General features: G+C 34.0%; 1 protein-coding gene across 2 annotated transcripts; it reads right to left on the bottom strand.

Moving 5' to 3' along the window:
* Nucleotides 1-595: 595 nt before the first annotated feature.
* LOC132300470 (uncharacterized) lies at nt 596-18,177 on the bottom strand. Of its 2 annotated transcripts, XM_059797555.1 has the most exons (12): nt 18,037-18,177; nt 16,164-16,278; nt 15,566-15,648; nt 15,336-15,411; nt 15,102-15,169; nt 10,852-10,936; nt 8,798-8,892; nt 8,632-8,715; nt 3,135-3,281; nt 1,932-2,040; nt 1,702-1,821; nt 596-943 (listed from the first exon to the last, which is right to left on the bottom strand). In XM_059797555.1, exons 2-12 carry the CDS (start codon nt 16,249-16,251, stop codon nt 870-872), a joined length of 1,029 nt encoding a protein of 342 aa, XP_059653538.1. In that variant the 5' UTR covers nt 16,252-16,278; nt 18,037-18,177; the 3' UTR covers nt 596-869. The 2 variants fall into 2 exon arrangements, with proteins under 2 accessions (XP_059653538.1, XP_059653539.1); XM_059797556.1 differs by lacking the exon at nt 15,566-15,648.
* Nucleotides 18,178-23,834: the final 5,657 nt, after the last annotated feature.

A 23,834-nucleotide genomic window follows, 5' to 3' on the forward strand; every position in this document is an offset into this window, starting at 1 on the left:
AAATCTTTTACTTTTCAATCCATTCTCAATTTTAATTTTAAATATATATAGAGAGATGGTTATCCCTCAATTTTAATAAGACTTTTTTATTCTTTATTTTTATTTTTCCAACATCAAATTATTTGTTCGAAACATGTTTGTTAAGTAAAATTTTTAAAAAGTAAAAATATATAAACAAATTTAGTAAAAGAAGTGTTAAATGAGTCTGGTTAAAATATGCATATTCGCTACATATATGATATCGTGATGCACCAGATGACTGTTGATCATCCCGTCCGAACGAGGAAAGACCACTGGCCCCAAGATACACAAGGCCAAAGCAGGCATTTGGCTGCGCGGCCACTGATTGCGCCCCCTATTGAAGTCAGGTTAACCTGCGTCGGTGTCAACAAAACCCTACCGAGCAGCTACCATCGGCCCTGGCATCTACAGACCTCTTAATCAAAAGTAACTTGCTTACCCTCGGACCCATGTCCCCATCCTCAGGAAGATGCACAAACACGCTCAACTTTTCATCCATATATTATATTGAAATTTTCATTTGAGATACGTTTGATATATCCATGATCAGCTTTCCAGGAATATATATATACTATACATGTACAATATATTAAGCATATCCCCACATTTTAAAATATATTGAATTTAAATCAAATATAAATATGGTACCCGATCTTGCAAAACAAAATGTATCAATGGTCGTATAAAAAATAAAAAAATAAAAAACAGTAAGTTACACAAAGTCTTTCCCCAGTAGAACAAGGCCCTCGTGCTCTTGCTTTGTGGAGTTATACACTGATGATTCTCAATTGATTTAACAGATCCTTGGAAATGCATCTAATTTCATGGCAATTGTAGAAACCTCAACTTTAACGAAATTTAGTTCCTGTGTTCGGTTTTGTCAGCATCTCAATAAATCTGTACATCCAACGATCTAGCATTCCTGTCGACACAACAGAACAGTAGGTAATGTCATGGATGACAAAGAAGCCTTCACTCAAGAAACCAACCAGGAAAGTAATCAGCAGATTCATCCAATAATGTCAAACATCAACCTCTTCAAACTCTTCCGAGACCAATTTTCTATTTTCAAAGTACACAAAAATTGAAAATAGTACGAAAATTCATTTGGTTGAGTTTTCCAAACAATATTTTTTGAAAATTGAGTTAAAAAGAGGATGTGTTATCCAAGAACAGCATTTTGTTTTTATGACAACAGAAAAACTGAAAACAGTCCACAGTACTCTAAAAATTATTGTCGGAAAATTGAGTTAAAAAAGACTTCATATCATGGAATAATTGGACAATTTTCTTTTTTCGAAGTTCAATTCAAACATTTCTACGTGAATTTCTATTTGAAACCAAATTTGTAAAATTTGCCAAATATAATGATCTTACTTTCGCAATTTTGTCAATTTTTGATAAGCACATTTTCATGGTTACCCAAATTGAAAAAAATAAATAAATAAATTGAAACTCACATTTTAGAATTAGTTTTAAATTTCACCATTTTGGACAGAAGTACATCTATTTCTTCCGGACGAATTTTTTACCCGTTAAAAGTTCACATCATCATCATCATCATCATCATCCTTACCTTTATCACGAAGAAATGGGACGGCCAAATCCTCATTTTATTTTGCTCATGCTGCACAATTTATGTCAAATTCAAAGACCGTGGTAAAAGAACAAAAAACATACCTGTTACAGCAAAAGTACCACCTAATACTGCACAAAGCCGAGTGATGAAGTGAAGAAAATTACGACGTTCTTCTTTGATAGTCACGGTAATTGGTGACAAATCATACAAAAAGTAGACAGCTGTATCAAACAGTAAAACAAGGGCTTAGTTATTGATGCCCACTACCACTGAAAAGATGGGAACCGAGAAGATTGAAAAAGACTCCATGTGAAGAATGGTTGAGACAAACCTGGCCATGTCCTATCAAACTCGTTCATAGGGGAGAAATATTCCGTAACAGAGAATTGATTAGTTGGCAAAACTTCTTTCGAGAGATATTTGTACTCAGTCGGAACAATCTACATCACAATTAATAGAGTTCATAATGTACAACTGCAAGGGGAATGCGAAAACATTAAGTAGAAATCTCAATTCAAACAGGAAACTAAATTAAAATAAATATTCTGTATCTTTCATTTTTTTTCTTTCTTAAAGGACAAAGTTGAGGCTATGGATTTCTTGAACAAATGAACAAGACGATTAGTATGAAATAGACCAATTTTGCCTTCTATTGCATTTTATATGATTCTACTTGCATTTATTTCTAGGGGCCATAGCTTGGATAAAACGTAAAATTTTCAAGTAGCCAAGCATGAGAATGCAGGTTTGTGTATAAGAGCCAGACACTTTGTGGAAATTATGCCAATAATTAAGTCCTCGTTCAGTATATGCCCCTCAGCATCATAAATTATTAAGGCCAAAACTGGGCAACGGCCTGCATATGTTATTGTTGTGAATATAAGAAAAGCATATTAAGATTATTCCAATAAATAGTTGGTTCCCGATTCCTTTGCCGTTTACTCTTATATCTCTATATTACAGTATTACACTATAAATTAGCTCGCCAAATGGTATTCAAAATCAACTGATTAAAAACATCTTTAAATTGACTAACAGTAAAAGCCACTAGTTTTAAGAATACATAGAGTATCACAACTCTCCTCTGGATTGCCAATTTGACAACAAACAAAAATTATTTGACAGTTAAAGAGAACAAAGAATTCTTGTAACATGATGCATTGCTCAATCATCACAACAGGATCATTCATTCTAGAGTAAAAGGAATACTCAATTTCCTACTTGTATGAAATTCCTTTGACTACCGTTTTTGGTGCCAATATTGGGTCTTCTCACTTAAGCTGGGCACCATAAGATGGAGAGTGCAATTAGACCGTTAAGGTAATTATAAAGGGGAACTGAACCAGTACAAGGTTTGGTACAGAATATAGGATCATCCTGCCAAAGCTAAGCTTTATATACATTATACATGGTAGAATCAGACCCTTAGAGGCTTGTAAACTCTCTACAGTAAAAATAATCTTATTAAAGGAAATATCAAAAAAATATATTTACAAAATCCATAGGTATATAAAAGAAAGCTCAGCATTCATACCTTTATGTAATATTTGAATGTTCCACTTGCACTGTGAAGAATTCGTGCAGTCCCATCCAGCGGATTATGAAGTCCCGGATATTTTGGCCCGAATGACATGTCATGAACAATATGACTTACATTGACATGAGTAGCTCCTTCAAAAATCTGTGGGGAAAATGAAACAGTACTCTATATGAAAAAGAGAACTAAGAACGATAGACAAAAAAAAGATGCAGTTTCTAGAAGATACATAAAAAAAACCTGCCTAAGAGCCAGTAAACATACTTCAATCTAGAAGATGCCACTGGTAGTGAGATCGAAGAAGCTCATTAGAAGGATCAAAATATTAAATAATCTAGCATTTTCTTGTAAAGCAACACTTGTGTGTGTGAGTGTTTTGTTTGTGGGGTGAAGGAGAGGGGGAAGGGGGTGATCCTTACCCACTTATCTTGCCAACTTGCCAAACAAAACTGTTTTTACCACCTGGCCTGTGGCATGGGTGGAAACCTCTAACTCTACGTCCCCAAAAGGGAGGTTAAGGGTCCAAACCCCAAGTAGGGTAAAATGCGTGTGCAAGGTACTATATATTACTATTATTATTATTATTTGAACTCATCTGAGGTGTTGAATGCCTCGTTTAAAAAACACGTAAGAGTTCACAAACTGATCTACTACTACCCTTGGACAATTGCTAAGAATGTTTGTAAAAGGAACAGAGCAATGTATTTGTGTAGGAGCACAAATAAAATTAACTAAAGGCAGTGTTCGACCTGATAAGGTGGTAGTATCTCTGTGAGCAATGTAATATACAAATGTGGTTCATTTTGGGAAAAAGGTAAACGCTTAGACCCTGACATTTATGAGTGATAACATGCTTTTGACTTGTCAGGGTGCCCAAGCAAAAGAGTTGGTGATCAGTGACAACCTCCTTTAAAGTTGCATTAGTGGAGTGAAAAGCACGGTTTTAAGGCCCAAACCTTAATTTGATCAAGTTGGATCATTTATTGGTCTTTTAATGTGGACTTTTAAATCAGTCAGCCCTGGTGTCTTTTATGCGCTTTTGTTCATTTTATTAAAATGGTTAAAAGATTAGAAGTCTACAAGACATGATCAACACTAGTGCAAATCATGGATTACCTCCATTATAACATAAGTGTAAGAGTCATGCTGAGTAGGAACTACTATAAAAAGGGCGTAATATTTTACTCTACCAATGATTGATTGAATGACTAAGCCTTACAAAATCTTGTGCCAGATTCACAAACTTTGAGGGTGTTAACCCTTCCCTAACTATGATGCCTAGGCCTTACTGGTGGGACTGCCATAGTTTCTTGCTTATCCTTCCCCTCTAATTTTAAATGGTAAATTACAATGACCCTCCCTCTAGTTTAGCAAAATTACAGAGACCTTTCCTATGTATTCAAATTTACTCACTACCCTTGAGGGTTATGGTATGGACCTATGGTAATACTTTCCCATTTTGTTACCGGTGAATGCTAGTCAATGCCAAAAGTTGATTATGTCAGCAAAATATTTGATTAAAAAGTCCTTTTTATCCTTAAAATGTGCAAAGATAATAATGTGAGAGAAAATTAGTAAAACTGCAACTTCCATTAACATTGTCCAATGACAAGATCTGACTAGGAAATACTGTAATTTCGCTTAACTTGAGGTGAGGTCAATATAATTCACCCAATTTTATTGTCTAATATTTTTATTAATTTTATAAAGTAAAATATTTTATTTATGTTAAATAGTGTTTAATATAAGCATTTCACTTGTTTTCAAGCAAAAATATAATAATATTGAATCATTAGATATGCTTAAATGGTGCATTTCCATCCAAAAGTGTCGGGGACATATCCCATATCAATGGCCCAATATAGCGTGTCCGACGCGGGTACTTCAACTACTTTTTAAGAGTCCGAGTACTATAGGTGCTTGAACTATCATTTTTTAGCAATTTACTCTCTGAATTTCTAATTTTGCAACAAACCCCCCTGAACTTACTCAAAAGTTTGCAATCTCCCCTGCTGTTTGCTGAAAGTCAGAAAAGTGACAAAAGAATAATCATGTGTATTTCACGTGGCAAATCAGTTCTAAAATCTTTTTTTGGTCCTTTTTTATTGACTAAAATGTAAATGGATTAGTTTATGATCCATAAAACAAGGGGTTGTGGCTCTATTTAAAAATAGAAATTGGAACTATCAAAATAGCTCAGCTCCCGGACTCAAATTCGTAGATTCTAACTGAATGAAAATGATGGCTGATGGCTGAGGAACTAATTCTTTCGAAATTCCTAGGCAAGCCCTTTTGGCTTGAGGGTCAGAATTACCTTGGATCAGATGGGTATCGAGTGTGACCACAAAGAAGAGATTTGTTTAACAAAAGCCCTTCACGGTGAACCCAATTCATAAGAAAATTCCTGCGCTGATTCACAATGGTAAACCTATGTGAGAATCACTAACGATAGATCAGTATATTTACGAGGTTTGGAAGGGCGGATCTCCTTAATTTCCTTTTGATAATTACCAGAAAGCACAAGCAAGATTTTGGGCTGGCATAATTGACAAAGAGGTCTGTTATATAGTATGCATATACGTGTCAAAGTTTACCATGTGTATATATTATTTTTCTTCATCAAAGTGCATAGAAGAAATGGTGCATACATGTGTGCTTAAGGATATAACCAAAAGTAATTGGGTGGTTACCCCAATGTTAAGTGGTGGAATTGTAAGTCGTAGACCAAGTCTAGGAAGGCATCCTAGGTTCAATATCTCCCTTCTAGCTAGTCTCACGTGTTGTTTTTTGGATTAAAATTAATTCATGACACTACCTAGGACATCTAATATGTGTATGAAAAACAAGAATGGACACATACCATTCACAGCATCTGTTATCATCGGACCTCAAATAAAATGAACACAATAGTTACTGGAATGATATTGTGTAATTAACGTTTGCGCGCGTGAGGGGGGAGAAAGAACGAAATTTTCATTCCAACCCGTCAAATAGAGGTTGTTTTGATTGCTACATATATTTCCTCTGGCGATGGCATTTTCGTCAATTAAAGCATTGTAATGCCGATGTTCCTATTTGAAGGGACTGCAATTTTTTTGGTAAGTCTAGGGGTTTGTTACCAAATTAGAAGTACAGGAATGTAAGTAGCAAAAACTGATAGTTCAGCAGGGTTATTTGCAGTTTGACCTTTTGTGATAAGTAAAGATTGTATGAAAAGCATTTAAAAGGGGAACGCATCCCCTCAAAAGCTACACAAGGCCAAATAGGGCCTCTAAATTCTGTGCATATTTTTGTGTATGCAGATATTTGTAAATATATATACACAATAACTTGATGATCATTACTAATTATAATATTAGTTGGAATTGATACTTTAGATCCACATAGATCCTATTCTTGTTTTTTTTTTTTTTTTTTTTTTTTTGTCAATCAACGTTTCTTCTTTTGCGCTGCTTAATAACCAAACAATTGAATCGCTTATAATGATTACTATCCAATTTATATCTTCTTTTGATACTCATTTTTTATCATCACAGTATTCTTCAAAAAATTTATTCTACTCCTCGACTAGGGTAGGGTAGTCAATGAATTTTTTTTGGAATAGTTGATATTTTGATAGAATGATAGAAAACGTATTATTTCGTCTAAAAATCTGAATAATATTCATTACTTGAAGTGGTTCTTTCAGGCATTGGAGACGCTTCGAATTTGACCAATTGAGATATATACCAACTCATTTGATAAATCTCCTTGTATCTTTTGTTTTCAAATAGAGAAAATTACAAAACTCCTAAACGATCAGTTTTTTGCAATAAAACTTCTAAACTATTAAAATAGCAAAAGAACCCCCGAGTTTTCACAAATTGCAAATAGACTCTTGGTGTGTGTTGTCCGTAGTGAAGAAATGGAAAGTATATTACGTGATGTGCATGTGAAAAACTTAAAATCTTGAATGACCATTTAACCCTTTTTGATTAATTTATTAAGGGTTCATTTTTGAATGACCATTTAACCCTTTTTGATTTATTTACTAAGGGTAAAACTTTAAAGAACCCTTTGAATTATTCAATATTTAAATAGCCCCCTGAAGTTATTAAAAAAAAAAAAAAAAAAACTAAACTATAAAAAAATAAATAAATAAATTGCAAATAATCCCTTCTTCAAATTCAACTTGATGAAATTACATAACTCTCTTTAAAAATAAGAATGAAAAATTTTAGTTTTGATATCAGATCTTTTTTCAGGTGGGTCACAAATGCCCGTGGATCCCTTCCCATGGAGGGCTATTTGGTGCTCAAAGGCCCCAATCAAAGTGGCTTTTTTGTTTGGACCTTTGTCTTGGGGAAGATATTGGACTCAGGATAACCCGGATAAGAGGAGGCAGTTTGTGATCAATTGTTGTTGCATGTGTAAAAAGGATGTGTAAAAAGGATGAGGAAACGATTGATCATCTTCTGTTGCATTGTCCTGTGGCTTGGGATTGCTGTTTTATGATGTTGGGTTTTGCTTGGGATTCCGTGTGTTATGCCCAGGTCATCCATAGGCTTGGTTGAGGCTTGGAGAGGTTGTATAGTGGGTGTCCGAGTCCGTGATTTTTGGAGGGTTGCGCCATTATACGTTTGGTGGTGGTGTCTATGGCTTGAAAGAAATAGGAGATCCTTCAAAGGTTCATTTGCCATTTTATTTTATTTTTTACATTTTGCCAATTAAGGTAATTCGTAGATTGAAGGACAACTAAATTATTTTACTACAGAACTAACAGCTAGCAAACAGCCTATCCTGATTTGCTAACTTCAATAGTCTAGGGACAATCAGAAGCTCTACAAATTATCTGCAAATCCTTTAACACATCACCAATTACACTATAACACCTTTGAACATTAATATACTTTGGAACCATTTTGACCACCAAAGGTATTGCAAAAATGCCAATTCCACTTTCTAGCTGTTCATGCTACCAGCCTACCAGGAGGACCATTTGCTTAACACTGGAGTACCCATGTCAACACGACACAGGATGGGTAAGGATACCCATCCCAACACTTCAAAATAATATAGAGTCTAAGCAGAAGTATCCAACATCAAACACAAGGTGTTCAAGCAACATAAGCAGCAATCAGGATCCAAATTGATACTATGCGCCTAAATACGGTTTTTCAGAACTGGTACCACTAACACAACAAGGAAAGACCTATATAAATGTTGAAGGATTTAAATATTAGATGGTTGTTAAAATGATATCAGAGCAGGCAAGGTCCTGTGTTCAAACCTCACCATCAACCTGATAATTTAAATTGAAACACGTTAGACCAAAAATATAGTTCACACATGAGGGGGCCGTGTTGAAAGATTCAAATAAAAAAGTTACACCCTCTCCAACAACTTAAACTTTTAGAGTAGATGGTTGTTAACATTAAATGTATAAACTAAACTAAGCTAGTTGGATGCTCTGATTCGATTAAAGATATAAAAAATAAAGCTCAGGAAAACTGACCATTTGTGCCACAAAAATGTTTAACCCATGAACTGAAATATGAAAGTTCCCAGCAACCCTTTGGACATCTAAAACACCATAAACCTGTAAGAAATTTAACACCATAAATTATATTATGATTATGTAATATGTTGAAATTCCAAAGTGGGACCAAATTGAAGAATACCCGACATCCTTCTCCAACAGACAGTGCTTGCTTCACCTTCTTAATCATATTTTCAGCATCTTGATCAAAACCATGCAGATGATTGTTGTCCTCATCTGCATTCCATGAAAATCAATTTATGAAACAAAAACCATGCTGGCACAGTGGCCCAAAGAAATTTAAATAACTAACACCTAACATTTGGCAATATTTGTTTGAAGTGGATAATCCCAAACACAATCTCATGATTTCATGCCTAGCAAGCTGAGCTTTTACAAAGAAAATGAAGATCTTTATTTTAACTGACCATAACAAACATTAAATGAAAATCCCTCAACTATGAAATAATTTCAGGCCATGGCGTCCATTGCTCAGAACATAACTAAATCATCAGCAACACAAAGGTATCCTGAATAAAATATAGTCCACTATAAAGGCAACTGTGGCCAATCTTGATGGTAGCTAACTCTTAGCAGACCACGGTAACTGGCTTTTCCACACAGAGAACTGTCTGTGTAGACAATCTAGCAGCTATGTTGTAAAAGTCCTAAGTTATTTATATTTATTTTGATTATAAAGGGAGTTTAAAATGAATCCAAACAATACATCAAAAGTTAGTAGAACATAGAGCCTAACAACAAAACATCAGAAACTCTTCTTTGCCAGAATACGTACCTGAGATATATTCAAAGAGGAGACACAAAACAAATCTTGGAGAAAGAAGATCAAAGTGAAATTTTTGTAAAGAAATCTGTGTGTGTTATCTACTCTTTCTTGCTACGTAAAACAATAAAGATTTTTAAGAACAAAAAAAAGGGTTTGAACGAAATGTTTTTACTGTATGACTATTTCAAGGTGAATAAAATTTGTCACATACAAAAGTATCTAAGAGGTTGCCTTGTCATTGTTGTCATATAAATTGGCGTAACCAACCTTTAACAAATATTTTTAAAACAGAACACCTAACAGAATTTAACTGATCAAAAAAGAAATATTATAGAAATTTATACCACAATGAGAATCACAGTTACAATACAAGCATTTAAAATCACATTTTTCAATTTGGAGTGATCCCTATTGCAAATCCCTTTATCATCTTCATTTCAAGTTTTACCATGTCAATGCCATCCACCCATGACATTATAGCATTGGAACCAATATGACCACAGCCACCAATTCCAAACAAACAAAACAATAGAATCATTAGTTCTAAACAGGGAATAAGCCAAGATTTCAAATCAAATGACTCATTCTTGGGAACAAAATCATTACTCAGGCTTAGCTTTACATGAATGTTTGAATTCACATTAACGGTTCTCCAAATAGAACAAATAAAAATATTGCTGAAAGCTGTATCCCATCATTCAAATGAATTTTTGCATTCGAAGTATAATATGAAGGCAACTTTGCCAATAGATTCAGCTTACCAGGCAACACATAAGAGACAACGGCAAGCATGTGTGGCATGCCAGTGTAGATAGGACATGCTGACTTTGAGAACAAGTCAATGTGCAATGATTTAGGTATTCGGTGATCAGTTTTAGTCAAGAGGTAACTGGGAGTTAAAGGATATGTGAACTTTAACTTAGTGTAATATCTCAATCTGATAGTGGATTTATCTGACTTGACTTGAGTTTTGCCATGTAAAAATCATGGTGTCCTATATTCATGATTTATATTGCTTTAATTTACTAACGTTTAAATGATGTTTTGATTGGGATGTTGGATTGAATGGTATCCAATTTTTTTATTTTAATTTGAACTAGATAATTCAGTAATCAAATTAAAAGTTCAAAAAGTTGTTAAAATTAGTTAAAGCTACCATCAAGATCTATTCACCTCATCTCGATTTCAGTTGTTACCCCATCAGTTAGCTTTAATGTTTTAATAAATTAACAATTATAAGCATGCATTTCTTTCTTCAGAAACTCAGATTTAGCCATCAAAATTCAATTGAAATTGCAGAAAACAAATTGGGGTAGCACTTACATTATTAATAGCAAAGAGGATAAAAAAGAAAGCATAAATAATGTTCTAAGTCAGAAAACAATTATAAAATGCAGCAACAACAATACCATGCTTACGAACAGTATGTTCCTTTTCCACAAGGTCCGACAAATATTCAGTGCCAATGACATAGCCATCACTATTCAGGCGAAGCTGCAGAAATTATCAACTAGTTAAGAGAATGACATAACTGGTGAATTGAACTCTGAGTGTGTGTGTGTGAGTGAGAGAGAGAGAGACCAACATAAAAAATAAATAAATAAATAAATAAGCAAATATTGATAACATGGAAGGCATGGAATTAATGGTTGGAAAAAGTGGAGTCACCTCCTAAAATACTGAAAATATAAACTGATATATTGCCACTTTACTGTGAACACAAGTAACATAACTGATTCAACACAACGTTAATACCGCAAAGGCATACATTCAAAATCACCACTACCTACCAGCAAGTTTTGAACAGATAATTCTTTTCAAAAAAAAATCCTATAAGAATTAGGAATCTTGACAAAACTCATCAATGGGCTAAGCTCAAGTATTGGGAAATTCAGAGGACTTCCTGCAAGTAGTTCAAGCAATAAAACAACCACTCCTTTTGGATCAAAGTTTCAAATATCATTAGACTCCAAAATTCGTAGTTAACAAGAAAAAACATCAATACATTGAGAGTTGAAACACATGAATTTCTCCCAACATTCCAACACTTGAAAGAATATACATTGAACCTAAGTGCCCTAATCTGTCCTTCCAGGTGGGCGGAGGAGAAATCAGCAGGCAGAACAGCAAGTTGAGAGTAAATCTGGGATTAATTCTCAAATTCAGTTTTCTGCATCCATGGAGTCTTATTGGTTTTATTGACCTATCACATGTGGCACTATGCTGAACTACAATACACCAGAAAGCACCAAGCAACTGGATCAAGCTACACTCAGTTCAAAATTGCACAAAACTCTGACCAATAAGAATGGAACCAATGGTCAGAAGGAAGAGGAAGGCATGGGATGCAGCTACTTTGTGCTTAATGTGGTGTACTTGGGCAAAAAAGAAAAAAAGGTGGTCATTAGATGGGAAGAAGAATTCTGTTCTTTTAGTTAAGAGTATTTTCGGGTATTTTGTTTAGTTGGATGATGGGAAGGGTTAATCCCTACTCGAATATTCTTTTTCTTTTATGCTTTTATTGGAAAATTATACATTATATAGGATTGTGTCATTATATAGGACTGTGAAGTACAAAACTTTTAATGAAATCACCTCGTTGCAGTCAGAGCAAATGAGAAGTTTTGGTCATCTCAATTTTCCTTACATTTATATATATAATAAATAAAAGTGACTCGAGAATTACAAAAACAGAGTTCAAATTTGCCTCACATGTCAAGGATGGTCAAGTCTGATTAGCTGATTGATTGTAATGACTTGATCTTGATCACAATGAGCTCTGCTAGCCTCAGCCAAGATCAAGCACAAATTGGACACGAGTAAGCCAATCCAAAATATTTCATAACTTTGCTACACTTATTTCAACTCTATCCCTAAAATAATGAAGCTTTTAAAAATGAACAAAGGAAAGAGGAACGAGAAAAAAGAATTTTTTGTTTGATCAAAAAAGAGAGGACATTTACGTTAAAAACAAATCTACATGATGCAAAATGGATGAGATGCTCTGAGAATCCATATAATGATCTAGGACGAATTAAAATAAATAAATAACTTATCACACATTTGCAAATAAACCTAGGACAAAATTAAATAAATAAATAAATTGCATATCATGCATTTGCAAATAACCTCACTCTACTACCCAAAAAAAATCCCTAAACAATAAAAGATTTGCAAATAAAATTTTATTGTCACTACTGTTAACGGACTAAGAGGATTACATAACTAGCCCTTACAAAATGAGATGACAAACTGCAAAAGAAAACTCCTGAACAATCACTCTTTTATGATTAACCCCATCATACGACAAAAACCCCTGATCAATCAAAAATTTACAAATAAGTAAAGACAATAGTTTGGCATTCCTTACTGGTTGGATGGATTTTTATTTTCCACGTCAAAGGAGCACATACAAAGCAAAGAGCTTTGAGGAGAAGGGGATTGCCTTTGCCCTCAGGATGTCAATTCTGGGGAAGACTCAAAACGATCATCTATTTTGGACCTGTAATTATGCTTCTCAAGTTTGGAAGTGGTTCATTCAGCTTTGCATGTGCCATGTGGGAATGTTCACAGAAAATGCAGTCCTTCAATTGCTTACTATACCTGCTACTTTTTATTGAACTTTACTAGTCCTCAATCGATGGCCCGATTGATTGAGAGGTTTGTCAGTAGTGTCTATCGTTGCCTCAAACTATCAAACCTTACATAAGTCTTTTTTTGGCAACTCACTCTAAACAAATTTCCACAAGGGATCCAAATCATCCAACTTACCAAAACGATTGGATCTTCTATATTTTCTATATATCACTCTGTCCAGGGTATATATTCTGTGTCTCTAAGCATCTAAGAGAGAGAAAAACCTTGTGATGTAGAGGGAATTTGTTTTACTACTCAATCTGAGTTTTCCTTTAGATATAGCATATGTGATTGCATGATCAGCAAGGAGAAGATTATCTTACCGCCGAGGCAAATCAGTCACAGAGAAGCAGCTTGTGTGACAAAGAAATCAGTTGACAGACCAGATCAAAGGCCCGAAAGACTGTAAGTATGAGTTTGACTATGGTCTGTGTCAAGAGGTAACTAGGGGTTCTATTGTGTGGGAACTTTCAACCTAGTTACATTCCTCATAGTGGATTGTTCATGGCAGCACTAAGTCCCATGGTTTTACCCTGTTTAGGTTTTTTCACGTAAAAAAATTGTCTCTGCTCTCTATTTATTTTTGTGGCTGTGTCATTTAATTTGTCTCTACAAGGAATAACTGAAACAAACTAAATTCAAATCACCATCATCAAACATCTACTGTATAACTAATATTTGAAATTAGTATCCATAAGACCTATTCAAACCCCCCACCCCCAGCCCCTTCTACGTCATTCACTGTTTGCATTTTGACATAATCAGATCTTCAGGAACAGTATCAAGATGCAAGAAAACCCTAAAGATCTACCATATCTTCTTAAAAACTAGACCCACTCATTATACTAAACAAAGAATACTCAAATTGGATTATAATAAATATATTTGAAAATATATATAAAATAAAAACTAAGCTATTAACAGGGAGGATTTCAAGCCCAAAAAAAACTACAACCTAACACAGAGGACTACGATAATGTAGAAAATCTAACTAATAGAGCAACGGAATATTGAAAATTCTAAATGAATATTACAAAACACCACTCAAGTGTTTATTAAAAAAAAAATCTTTGGTAAAAGCTGATGAGATATGTAATTGCTTGCAACTTGCTCTCCTCTTCCTGTTGCCACTGCATCAATAAATCAGCCATCTAGGCCAAAAACTATTGCTGCCTCTAGAAGCATTTAGCTACGCCCAACAGATGGAAACAAAGTCTCCAACAACAAAATTATGTTCACACTCTGCAAGTCTCCAATCTAACCTCACTTTAGATAAATAATACTCATCAATTAACACAAAAAAAGATCTTGCTCCACTTTCAACAATTTTCTACAACCCCACACTCTTCACATCATGTCATTCATATTTCAGTTTTCTTTCCTCCTTTCCAAAAGATAGCAGTTCCAATGTTTAAGACACTCATTTATCAACACCTCCTTTCTGAACAGCAGCCTAAATATAAGATCCAACATCAAACAGATCCTACAATATTAAGTGAGCTTCTCCAATCAACATTGGGATGTGGCAGATACAACACCACAATGCACATGCAATCATGCACATATCCACAAATGTTCACACATTAAAAAAAGTTATCGTTATTTACCCTAAAGAAGGAGGAGAGTTCAGTATAACATGTGCAACATGTGATTCTGCTTCCTTGTTGATTTTCTCCCCAGGCTTTCTCCAGAGACTTTTAGACTAGAATACTAAGATATGTATACATTGTTACATTCCTATTTCAAAACAAAATATTTCCAAAACACTCCTATATAGCCACTTCCAATGTATTTTGGAATCCAAATTAGATATGTCATATTGCAATCGGTTGTCCACATTCAGATGATTAAATACCTGACATAAATGTAAATTATTCTCTTCATAGCTAAATAAAAATGCTGCTAGAAATGTATGATTAATTCATATTTTTCATTCACGCATATACAGCATCAAATAGAAAACAAGTTCAAATGCAATATATATCTATATATATTATCTTCATAAGAAAAACAATTGCCTTACTTTCCATATATTCGTATCAAGATCCACTTCATGCTTGCCTGACATATCAATGGCATCCACACTTAACACTGCCAACATATATATATATATATACACGTGTATATACACATATACAAATAGATAAATGTGAGCATTTTGAAACATATTTAGAGGCAGTAAAGCTGACAAAAAAGATGTAACTAAAGGAGAAGAAAACAAGCATGGCAATTAAAAATAAAAAAGAAACATGCTAACCGTCACAAGGTAGGGAAGGGAATGTCATATTAATGTGGATTGGAAGAGTTTCCCCGCGTTTTAAATCAACAGCCATCTGCCAATATAAGAAATTCAAAATCCAAAATTGAAAAGAGAGAGTATAATAAAGATCAACAACTAAATTGCAGTGTAATTATAACTCCTCGCCAAAAGTATAAGAATGAACACAAAACATTATATATAGGAACTTGAGTTAATTAGCAATGAACCTGATGAACTGTATATGTGGAAAGATAATATCTCAGCTCATGCAAGAATAGTGTGGCCATTATCACTAGACCAATAATTGAAACTACAAGAATTGAGAGACATAAAAAGGCTCAAGTCAGTAGCTAGAATCAATAAATCAAGTAATAGAATAAAGAACAGAAAGATTTACAAGTTGCTAATCTTTTCTGACACCTTCCCAACTGATTTGATATAAATGGAGTACAAAGGAGGCCCCAAATAATATGGATCTATTCAAGGCACTATATAAAATTTTAATACTCATTTTACTCGAGAAAAGAAAACAACCCATGGCTACTGAATTTGCTGGAGATATCACTGTGATGCTAGAACTAGTTAGTTTCTAAAGTTTAAGCAACAAAGTTGGTCAACCTCTATAATTCAAGGAGAGTTATTTTCTAAGGTTTTGGGGAAGTAAGACCTAAAAGAATTTAAAGCAGATATTCAAGTAGATTCCAACTTTTCAGTGTCGTATACAAGATAGAAGAAAAAACTGATTACCAAACCAGGAAGTGCCCAAATAAATAGACTAAACAACCTGTGTAAATATCCCTTAAATTACAAGCAAAGAATCAGTACCAAGCGCTCCCGATTGAGTTTTCTGCAACAAGTGCTCTTCTGCACGCGGAAACGCATCAAGGCTTTTTAATGCTTGTTTTACACCCATCCCTTCCTCGTTTGGAATATAAACTACCTGTGATATGCATCAGAATTTTATAAATTATATGGATGACCATATCATGTTTCAAAAAAATCAATGTTGTCAAACCCAAGGGCTACCTCAAAGAGCTAAGATCCTATATGTCTGAAGCACTGGGCACAAGAACAACTAATTTCTTAAAAAATTTACAAGCATCTTTTACTTTGTGCATGTATAGAGATATAGTGCTTGATAACTCTATCAGACGTAACAGAGAAAAATAAAAGAACTCAGCATTATGACTAGAACTGTGAAAGAAAAACAAAGAACTATAGAATGAGGCATAACAACACATAGAGGGACCACATGATGATTTTTATTTTATTTTTGGTGTGTGTGTGTGTGTGTTGTGGGGGGGAGGGGGATGCAAGACAACTTCAAATTTTTAGAAAAAAACAAAAAAAAAAAAAAAATCTAGGTTATTACTTATTCTAAGCATAACAAAAGTTTTGAATAGCAGGATCTTGTAAATCATCCCAACAAGTCCATTCCATAGCAGTAATTGCAGATATAACAAAGATAGATAGATATTAAATCAATACTAATTTTTTTTAAAACAAAAAATAGAACCCAAAAAACAACAATTGGTAACAGAATTCAGATTTTATTATTGTTATGAACAAAATTTCTAGAATCTTTTTTTGAAAACCAATCATGACCTGAAATCAATGTTACATGTACTCAAGTACGTGTATCGGGTTTGTGTACAAGTGTCAAAAATATAAAATCTCTAAACAGGACACAATAACACTTGCTAAATATTTACTCCGTATATTATTAATTTTTTATGTTATGTTCTAATGATGTAACATAGTGTTCAACTAGGCCTTGCACCTGTTTTCAAGCAATAATGTGACAAAATTTTAAGTTATTGGATGTATTTTTTACACGCATGCCCAGCCAAGTAAGTCAGCCACGTATCTCATACCCATGTCCGAGTGTGTTCTGTTTGATATGGGAACTTCACACACTTTTGAAAAGTTCACGTAACATAACTCAGAATCACATAAATATAAAATATTTTAGTGGTAGTTTAATCTATAAAAAAAAAATTCCTGAATGGTGTATATATTATTGATACAAATAAATCAATATTATACATAAGGATTAAACTATCTGTATCTACGTCGACTAATTTCATTGCCTTAGTAACAAATGCTATGAACTAATTCTGTTTTTATCTTCATTTTAAAACATGCAACTTTCAAAAACCAGTTTTCAGAAAAAATAAATAAATAAATAATAATAATAATAAATGTTTTAATCCAGTTCTCTGAAATTAAGACCTGTTTTTTTTAACTGTTGAAAACAATTTTCAAAAACTGTCAATCAAGTGAAATTCTTGTTCAGTTCTCTGATTGAAAAATAAATAAACTGTTATGAAAACTAAACCAAACAGGCCCAAAACATCTCACAGTTTTCTTTTCATTTTTTTTCCTTCGGTAAGTAACCAACACACGCATTTGCCCCTGGTAATTGAACCCTAGACGTCCTCCCATTGGAATCTCAGTGTTGACGAAATAAAAATACACAATATCAAACAAAACATTCAAACCTAATCCATGTGAAGCATGATATCATAATTGAGAATTGAGAAATTGACCATGGCAACAATATCAAATCCATCTATAGATCAACACTTACTAAAGAAATTGATGAACTTTATGTGACAGTGATAAATCAAACTTCTAAAGTCAATTTCGCACCAATGATATAGCCAACCAGTGATGTAGTATGGATGTTGAAAATTACCTGATCGGATATCTCGCCGGAGAGTCGTCGGAAAGTATCGAATGGAAATTCGCGATCGGCGGGAGAGGTTTGCAGATATTCAAACGTTATTACGAGAGAAGAAAAAGGGATGATTCTCTCCGTTAGCTGATCAGTCCGCTATTTTTCGCTGTGACTATCGAGTGGCCGACAAAAGGCCACGTCAAATATAATACTCCAATTACAAAACCAAAACCACTAAAAGCTCCGTTTGGTTAACAGAAATAGCAAGAAAAAAATTTTAATGGAAAATGAAAAAATAATGTAAAGTGAAGGGTGTAAAAAGAAAATTAATTTTTTAACATGCATTTGATTAAGATGTATATTTATTGAGAAAATTGTAAAAAAAATATTTACAATTTAGAATACCTAAATTGTCTTTATTTTATAAAAATAGTAAAATATAAATATAAATAATAGAATAATAAAAAATTAATTAATAGTGATGTATATAAAAAAATATAGAGAGAGTTTTCAATTAATTCAAACCTTGCAAATTACTATTTATTTACTTTCCATGTATGATGGATAACCACTATAGGAATGGAAGTCAAGTTAATTAAAATTTTACCATTAATAAAGTTGTTGGACTGCGTAACAAAAAAAAATTGATAAAGTTCTTGATGGTCTGCAATTATCCTTGAAGTTCTTGGGTAAAATAGGAGCGCAAAAAAAAAGGCCGAAGCAAGTGTTTTGTGCTGGAAACGTTTTGGGGAAAAATATGGAGATGCTGAATCCTAATTTTCAATAATCTTTCCTTTTCATTCTATCCAGACTCCCAAAAAAAAAAAAATTAATAAGATTTTTTATTTCCTTTCTCTTCTCATGATTCTATCTGACCAAACTATGCCTTATGCAAGCATTATGGGCTTAGCTGTGTCGGCAAGGTTTTTCCATCCTTTTTAATTATTATTATTTATTTTATTTTATTTTATTTTTATTTTTATTATTTTGTGTATGTGTTGTAGCCTTCAAAATTTGAGAAAATCATGTGTTTATTCAAGATTATACATCATTCTCAACGTATGATATTTTCTCTCATTCACCTTCATCTTCTCCTTCTTTCCCTTTCGTACATTCTTATTTCATTTTTTCTAAGGTGTAAAACCCTAAACCCCAATTTATTTTAAACCCCATGTCTTCGAATCTTTGGCAATAATAAAAGAGAATTAGCACGAGTCATCCAATGGTTAAAAGATCTAATTGGTAGGGATAACAATTTCCCCCCGCGCCCGCCGAATTTGGTAGCCCTTAAATGGGAGTAGGGGAGGATGTGGTAATTTAATGTAAAACCCGACGCAGGTTCAAAGCAGGGATAGTTTAGTGTCACCCCCGCCCCCGACTCCACCCCATTATATATATATACCCCTTAAAATTGTATTAATACCCTTATTCTATTAAAATTTTTGTATACCAGCCCCTCATATATATATATATATATATATATATTTAGCTAGAGTTAGTGCAGCTCTTCATTCTTTAACATTCACTTTTTTAGAAACATCTAAAGAAAGATCAAAGACACAGTGACTCACACAAACCCTATCCCAACTACCAATTTGCCACTCCTCTAAAGAGAAGACTAAAAAGATACCGACCGGCCTAACGGTGATCTAAAGCTTTGACGTCATACAGCCAATGGTTATCTAAAGATACGACATCGTCAGTACAGTACTCACTTGTTGCTTGTCACTGAATCAACGACAATCTCAAAATCTCACCCGATCTGTCCTTCTGTCCTCGCGATAGTCATATCTGAACGTCGCCAGCACTGCAATTCTCACTTCTCAAACCTCAATTAAATAATCGGTCCTCACCCCTCTCCTCTGGTACATTGGTATTATCTATCTGTCTCCCCCCCTTTCTATCCTGCTCGAGTTTGACTTCATATTTGTACAAAATTGTCATTATTAAGAGGCATATTCAAATAAAAAAGAACATTCACACACACACACACACATCGAGAGAGTATTTATGTGATGAACATTCACACACACATACACATCTGGGCATGAGTTTTATGCTGATAACTCTGTGATTATCATTAGGGTTCCAAACCTCAATGTATGAAACTCTGAAGTAATTGGAACACAAATTCGTGAAACTCTCTTTCTTATTAACGGGTTTGTTTAGGGATGCCAACGGGGTGGGTTTGGGACAAATTTGTCTAAACCCTACCCCACCCAATTTGGAAAAATATCAATACCATCTGTAATACCCCTAATTTTCAAAGTATTTGTTTATTTTATTTTATTGCATTTAAATTATTGTTTGGCTATTTGTCTATTGATTGATTGAAGCATTTGAATTATGCTTTGTTTGTAGCATGGGTTGTTTGCAGTAAATTGTTTGTTAATTGTGTTAAAATGAAATTGTTTAATTGTTAATTGATGAGTTTATTTATTTGCTTGTTTTTTTATTTTTATTTCAAGTCAATTGATTTGGGCTTGTAGTAGCTGGGCAATTGAGTTGGTCTTAGATTACTTGAAGAAAGCTTCGATGGGTTTGGATCATAGCCCATGGTTGGATGCATGTGTGTATGTGTGTGTGTGTTATGTATTAGTATTATTGTTATACGATTAATAGGATTGGGTTGAAGGGATAGGGGTGTAATGTAGTTATATATATATTAGTTCTATTATAGGGTTTACAAGCTCGTGTGTAAAGAGAGAGGTGGGAGTTGAATTAAGGAAGGAAGAAAAGAAGATTACGTGTGGGGTAGCAATCGGACCAGCAGAGCAAACGATGGCAACTCGAAGGCTGCGGGCATTAGAGAAAAAGGAAGTTGGGTTTTCGATCCAAAAACGGTTAGGCAAGTTCTTCATTCTACACTTCTCCCTTTGATTTTGTGTTCTATACGCCTTTAGTATAGCTTTAGGAATTTTTAGACAGGATTATAATCTAGTTAATTTGCATTATTTAAAACGGATTTAAATGAAGTAATATATATGTATAGTTATATGTATATGAAACTATTAAATCTTGTATGTTTATGCATTAAAATTTGGATTTAGGCACTCTAATGTTGATTAATTGCTCCGTAATAATGTTGGACATCAATTGGGACATAGAGGCATGTTTTTGGACCATTAACGGCAAATTTCTAGACTTGGAATGGACCTCCCGAGCTGTTTTTCTGAAACAGGGCTCGAGCACTACTTTCTAGAAAAACAGCGCTCGAGCGCTATTTAAATAGGGCTTAAACACTGTTGTTTAGGGCTCAGGCGCTGGGGCATGTTCTGAACAAACCCGAATTGATTTATTAAGGTTATGAACATGTTACAGAGACTCGGGAACATTAATATGTGGATTTTATGGCATGAAACTCAACTGTGCCTGACACAATGAGATTAAATAAACTAAGAAGTTGTAAATTGAATCTTTAAATTATTTAGACCTGGCATTTAAATGTTTTAGCATGGTTAATGATTATAGTCATCTTAGTTGTTGAAATTGTGGGTTATATGAATGCTCCATGGTTGTAATTTTGGTTTGCTATGACTGGAAGCAGTGGACTTAAATAATTTATAAGTTGTGCATGTTTTATGTTTGCAGTTTTATTATAACAATTGCAATGAATGATAATATGATTATAATCACGTTTGGGACTGAATCAAATGATCTATTTTTGTTGTTTATGTCGGGTCATTGTCAGTATATGGCTTAATGATGTGTGTTGTGTGGTTGAGCTGTCAAATGAGTTCAGACCCACTCTATGTCACTGTTAAGAAATGGTTGTGATATGTTAAATGTTACTTGTGTCATTGTTAGGATATGGTTACAATATGTTATATGTCATCGTGCCATTGTCAGGATATATAGTTACGGTAGTTTATGGTTGGTGTGCCATTGTCAGGATATGGCTAGATATATATAGTTATGTGTGCCCTAATACGAACTTAAGGTATCGGGATCAGTGGTTAGAATTGAGGCGTGTATTGCAGGTCGAGATAGGTAACTGGATATAGGGACGTGTGTGCCCTTGTATAAGGAGGACTCGTAACTACCTTGTGTGCGCTTTTCACAAGATACTCACTATCCAGTTGAGTCTGCCTTTTAGTCCAATGAGAGTCTTTAATGTGTGTGTGTGTGTGTGTGTGTGTGTGTGTGTGTGTGTGTGTCTCTATCGACTACTTAGATATTGTATGAGTTAGTTAGGGATGTATCATTTCTCGGGTCTCTGTTTGGGTTGTTATAGAAAGGACTTGTTCGTGGGTTTTCACACACATTTGTTATATTTTTCAGGTCCTTATCAGTAACAAGCTTAGAGGTTGTCCGATGTGATACCCCCAGGTTTTCAAATGCGGGTTGGCTAAACCCGTGCCCGAACACCCAAGAATATCAAAACAAATGGCAATAAACAAATACAGAATACAATTATGATAAATAGAAATAAATAAAAATTGCTGAAAGAAAACTAAAATGATAATCCAATGATGAAAACTTCAGATTAAATTTTTATATATAAGAACTATTCTGTTACATCCAATACAAATACAACTTGGGAATCCATTTAGTGGACCCTTAATCAAAACCCAACTGAAGATATACTAAACTAAAAAGAAAATCCAAAACTAAATACAAATAACAGTCCTACGCAGTCGGAAGAATGAGTGACCATTTATGCTCAGCACGAACAAGCTTTAAGATTGGAACCGTCCGATACCTGAAAAATAATAGTGGGTCAGACCCACGAACAAGTTCTATTCTAATTACAATCCAAATAGAGACCCGATACGCAGATACATCCTAGACATCTCAACAATATCTATCTAGTGCATACACATATATATCTACACTAAATGACTCTCACTGGACTATAATGGGGGTCTCAACCTAAATATAAGACAACATGCAAAACGCACCAGTGGTGGGTATGAGCACCTAGCCCTAACAGAGTACACCTCAACCATCATAGCTAACTATGCATCTCAATGCATATACGCTCCCTAACCAACGATCCCGAGACTCAAGCTTATATCGTGGCACCATAAATATATATCTAAACTCCGTCCAAAACCAAAATATGTCATTCAATTGTTCATTGATCTGACATAAGACTTCCATTCCAGTTAGTCACTCAACTTATTCAGTTGATCTGTCTTAACTACAAATAACAATTTAATCCGTGTAGTCACTCAACTTACTCAGTTGATCTGACTTAAATATAAGTAGGATTCAATATCTTATAACCCATTCCCTTATTCTAATAAGGTAGGTCTTAGCGTTTTGAGCTAAACCATCCCTAGTATGTAACCGTCCCATACCGGTGCATATAGTCCATAACATCCAGGTAATTGACAGAACATAATATAGTAGTTCAGCAATTAAAATCCACAACAGTAATCCATGTAATTGAAAGAACGTAGTTTAATAATTTAGTAATTAATAACCGAAACAATAATCCATGTAATTGCAGAACATCATTTATTATTTCAGCAATTAGAATCCTAAGCAAGCATAGATCAAGTCTGATAAATATATGTTCCTATTGTGCATCCAAAGCAAGATTTATAATCCGCTACAGCCCGTTAAATTGTTAAAACAGAATTAAACAATTTGATCTCTTTTTATCCGTTAACAGCATACAAGATTGTTTAAACTTTCCTACTGTTAAATCCATTATCATAAAAATATTAATTCTGCCGTATAGGTTCTTATACAGCATAATAGCATGTTTAGAGTCCATGCTACAATCCATTAAATTGTTAAAACAAAATTAAACAATTTAGTCATTTTCATCTGTTAACAGCATGCAAAGTTGCTTAATTTCATATTGT

This window comes from Cornus florida, unplaced genomic scaffold (assembly GCF_030987335.1).
Source record: "Cornus florida cultivar Cherokee Brave unplaced genomic scaffold, ASM3098733v1 CherokeeBrave_3.0.0_Hap2_Chr03, whole genome shotgun sequence".
Lineage (NCBI taxonomy): Eukaryota > Viridiplantae > Streptophyta > Magnoliopsida > Cornales > Cornaceae > Cornus > Cornus florida.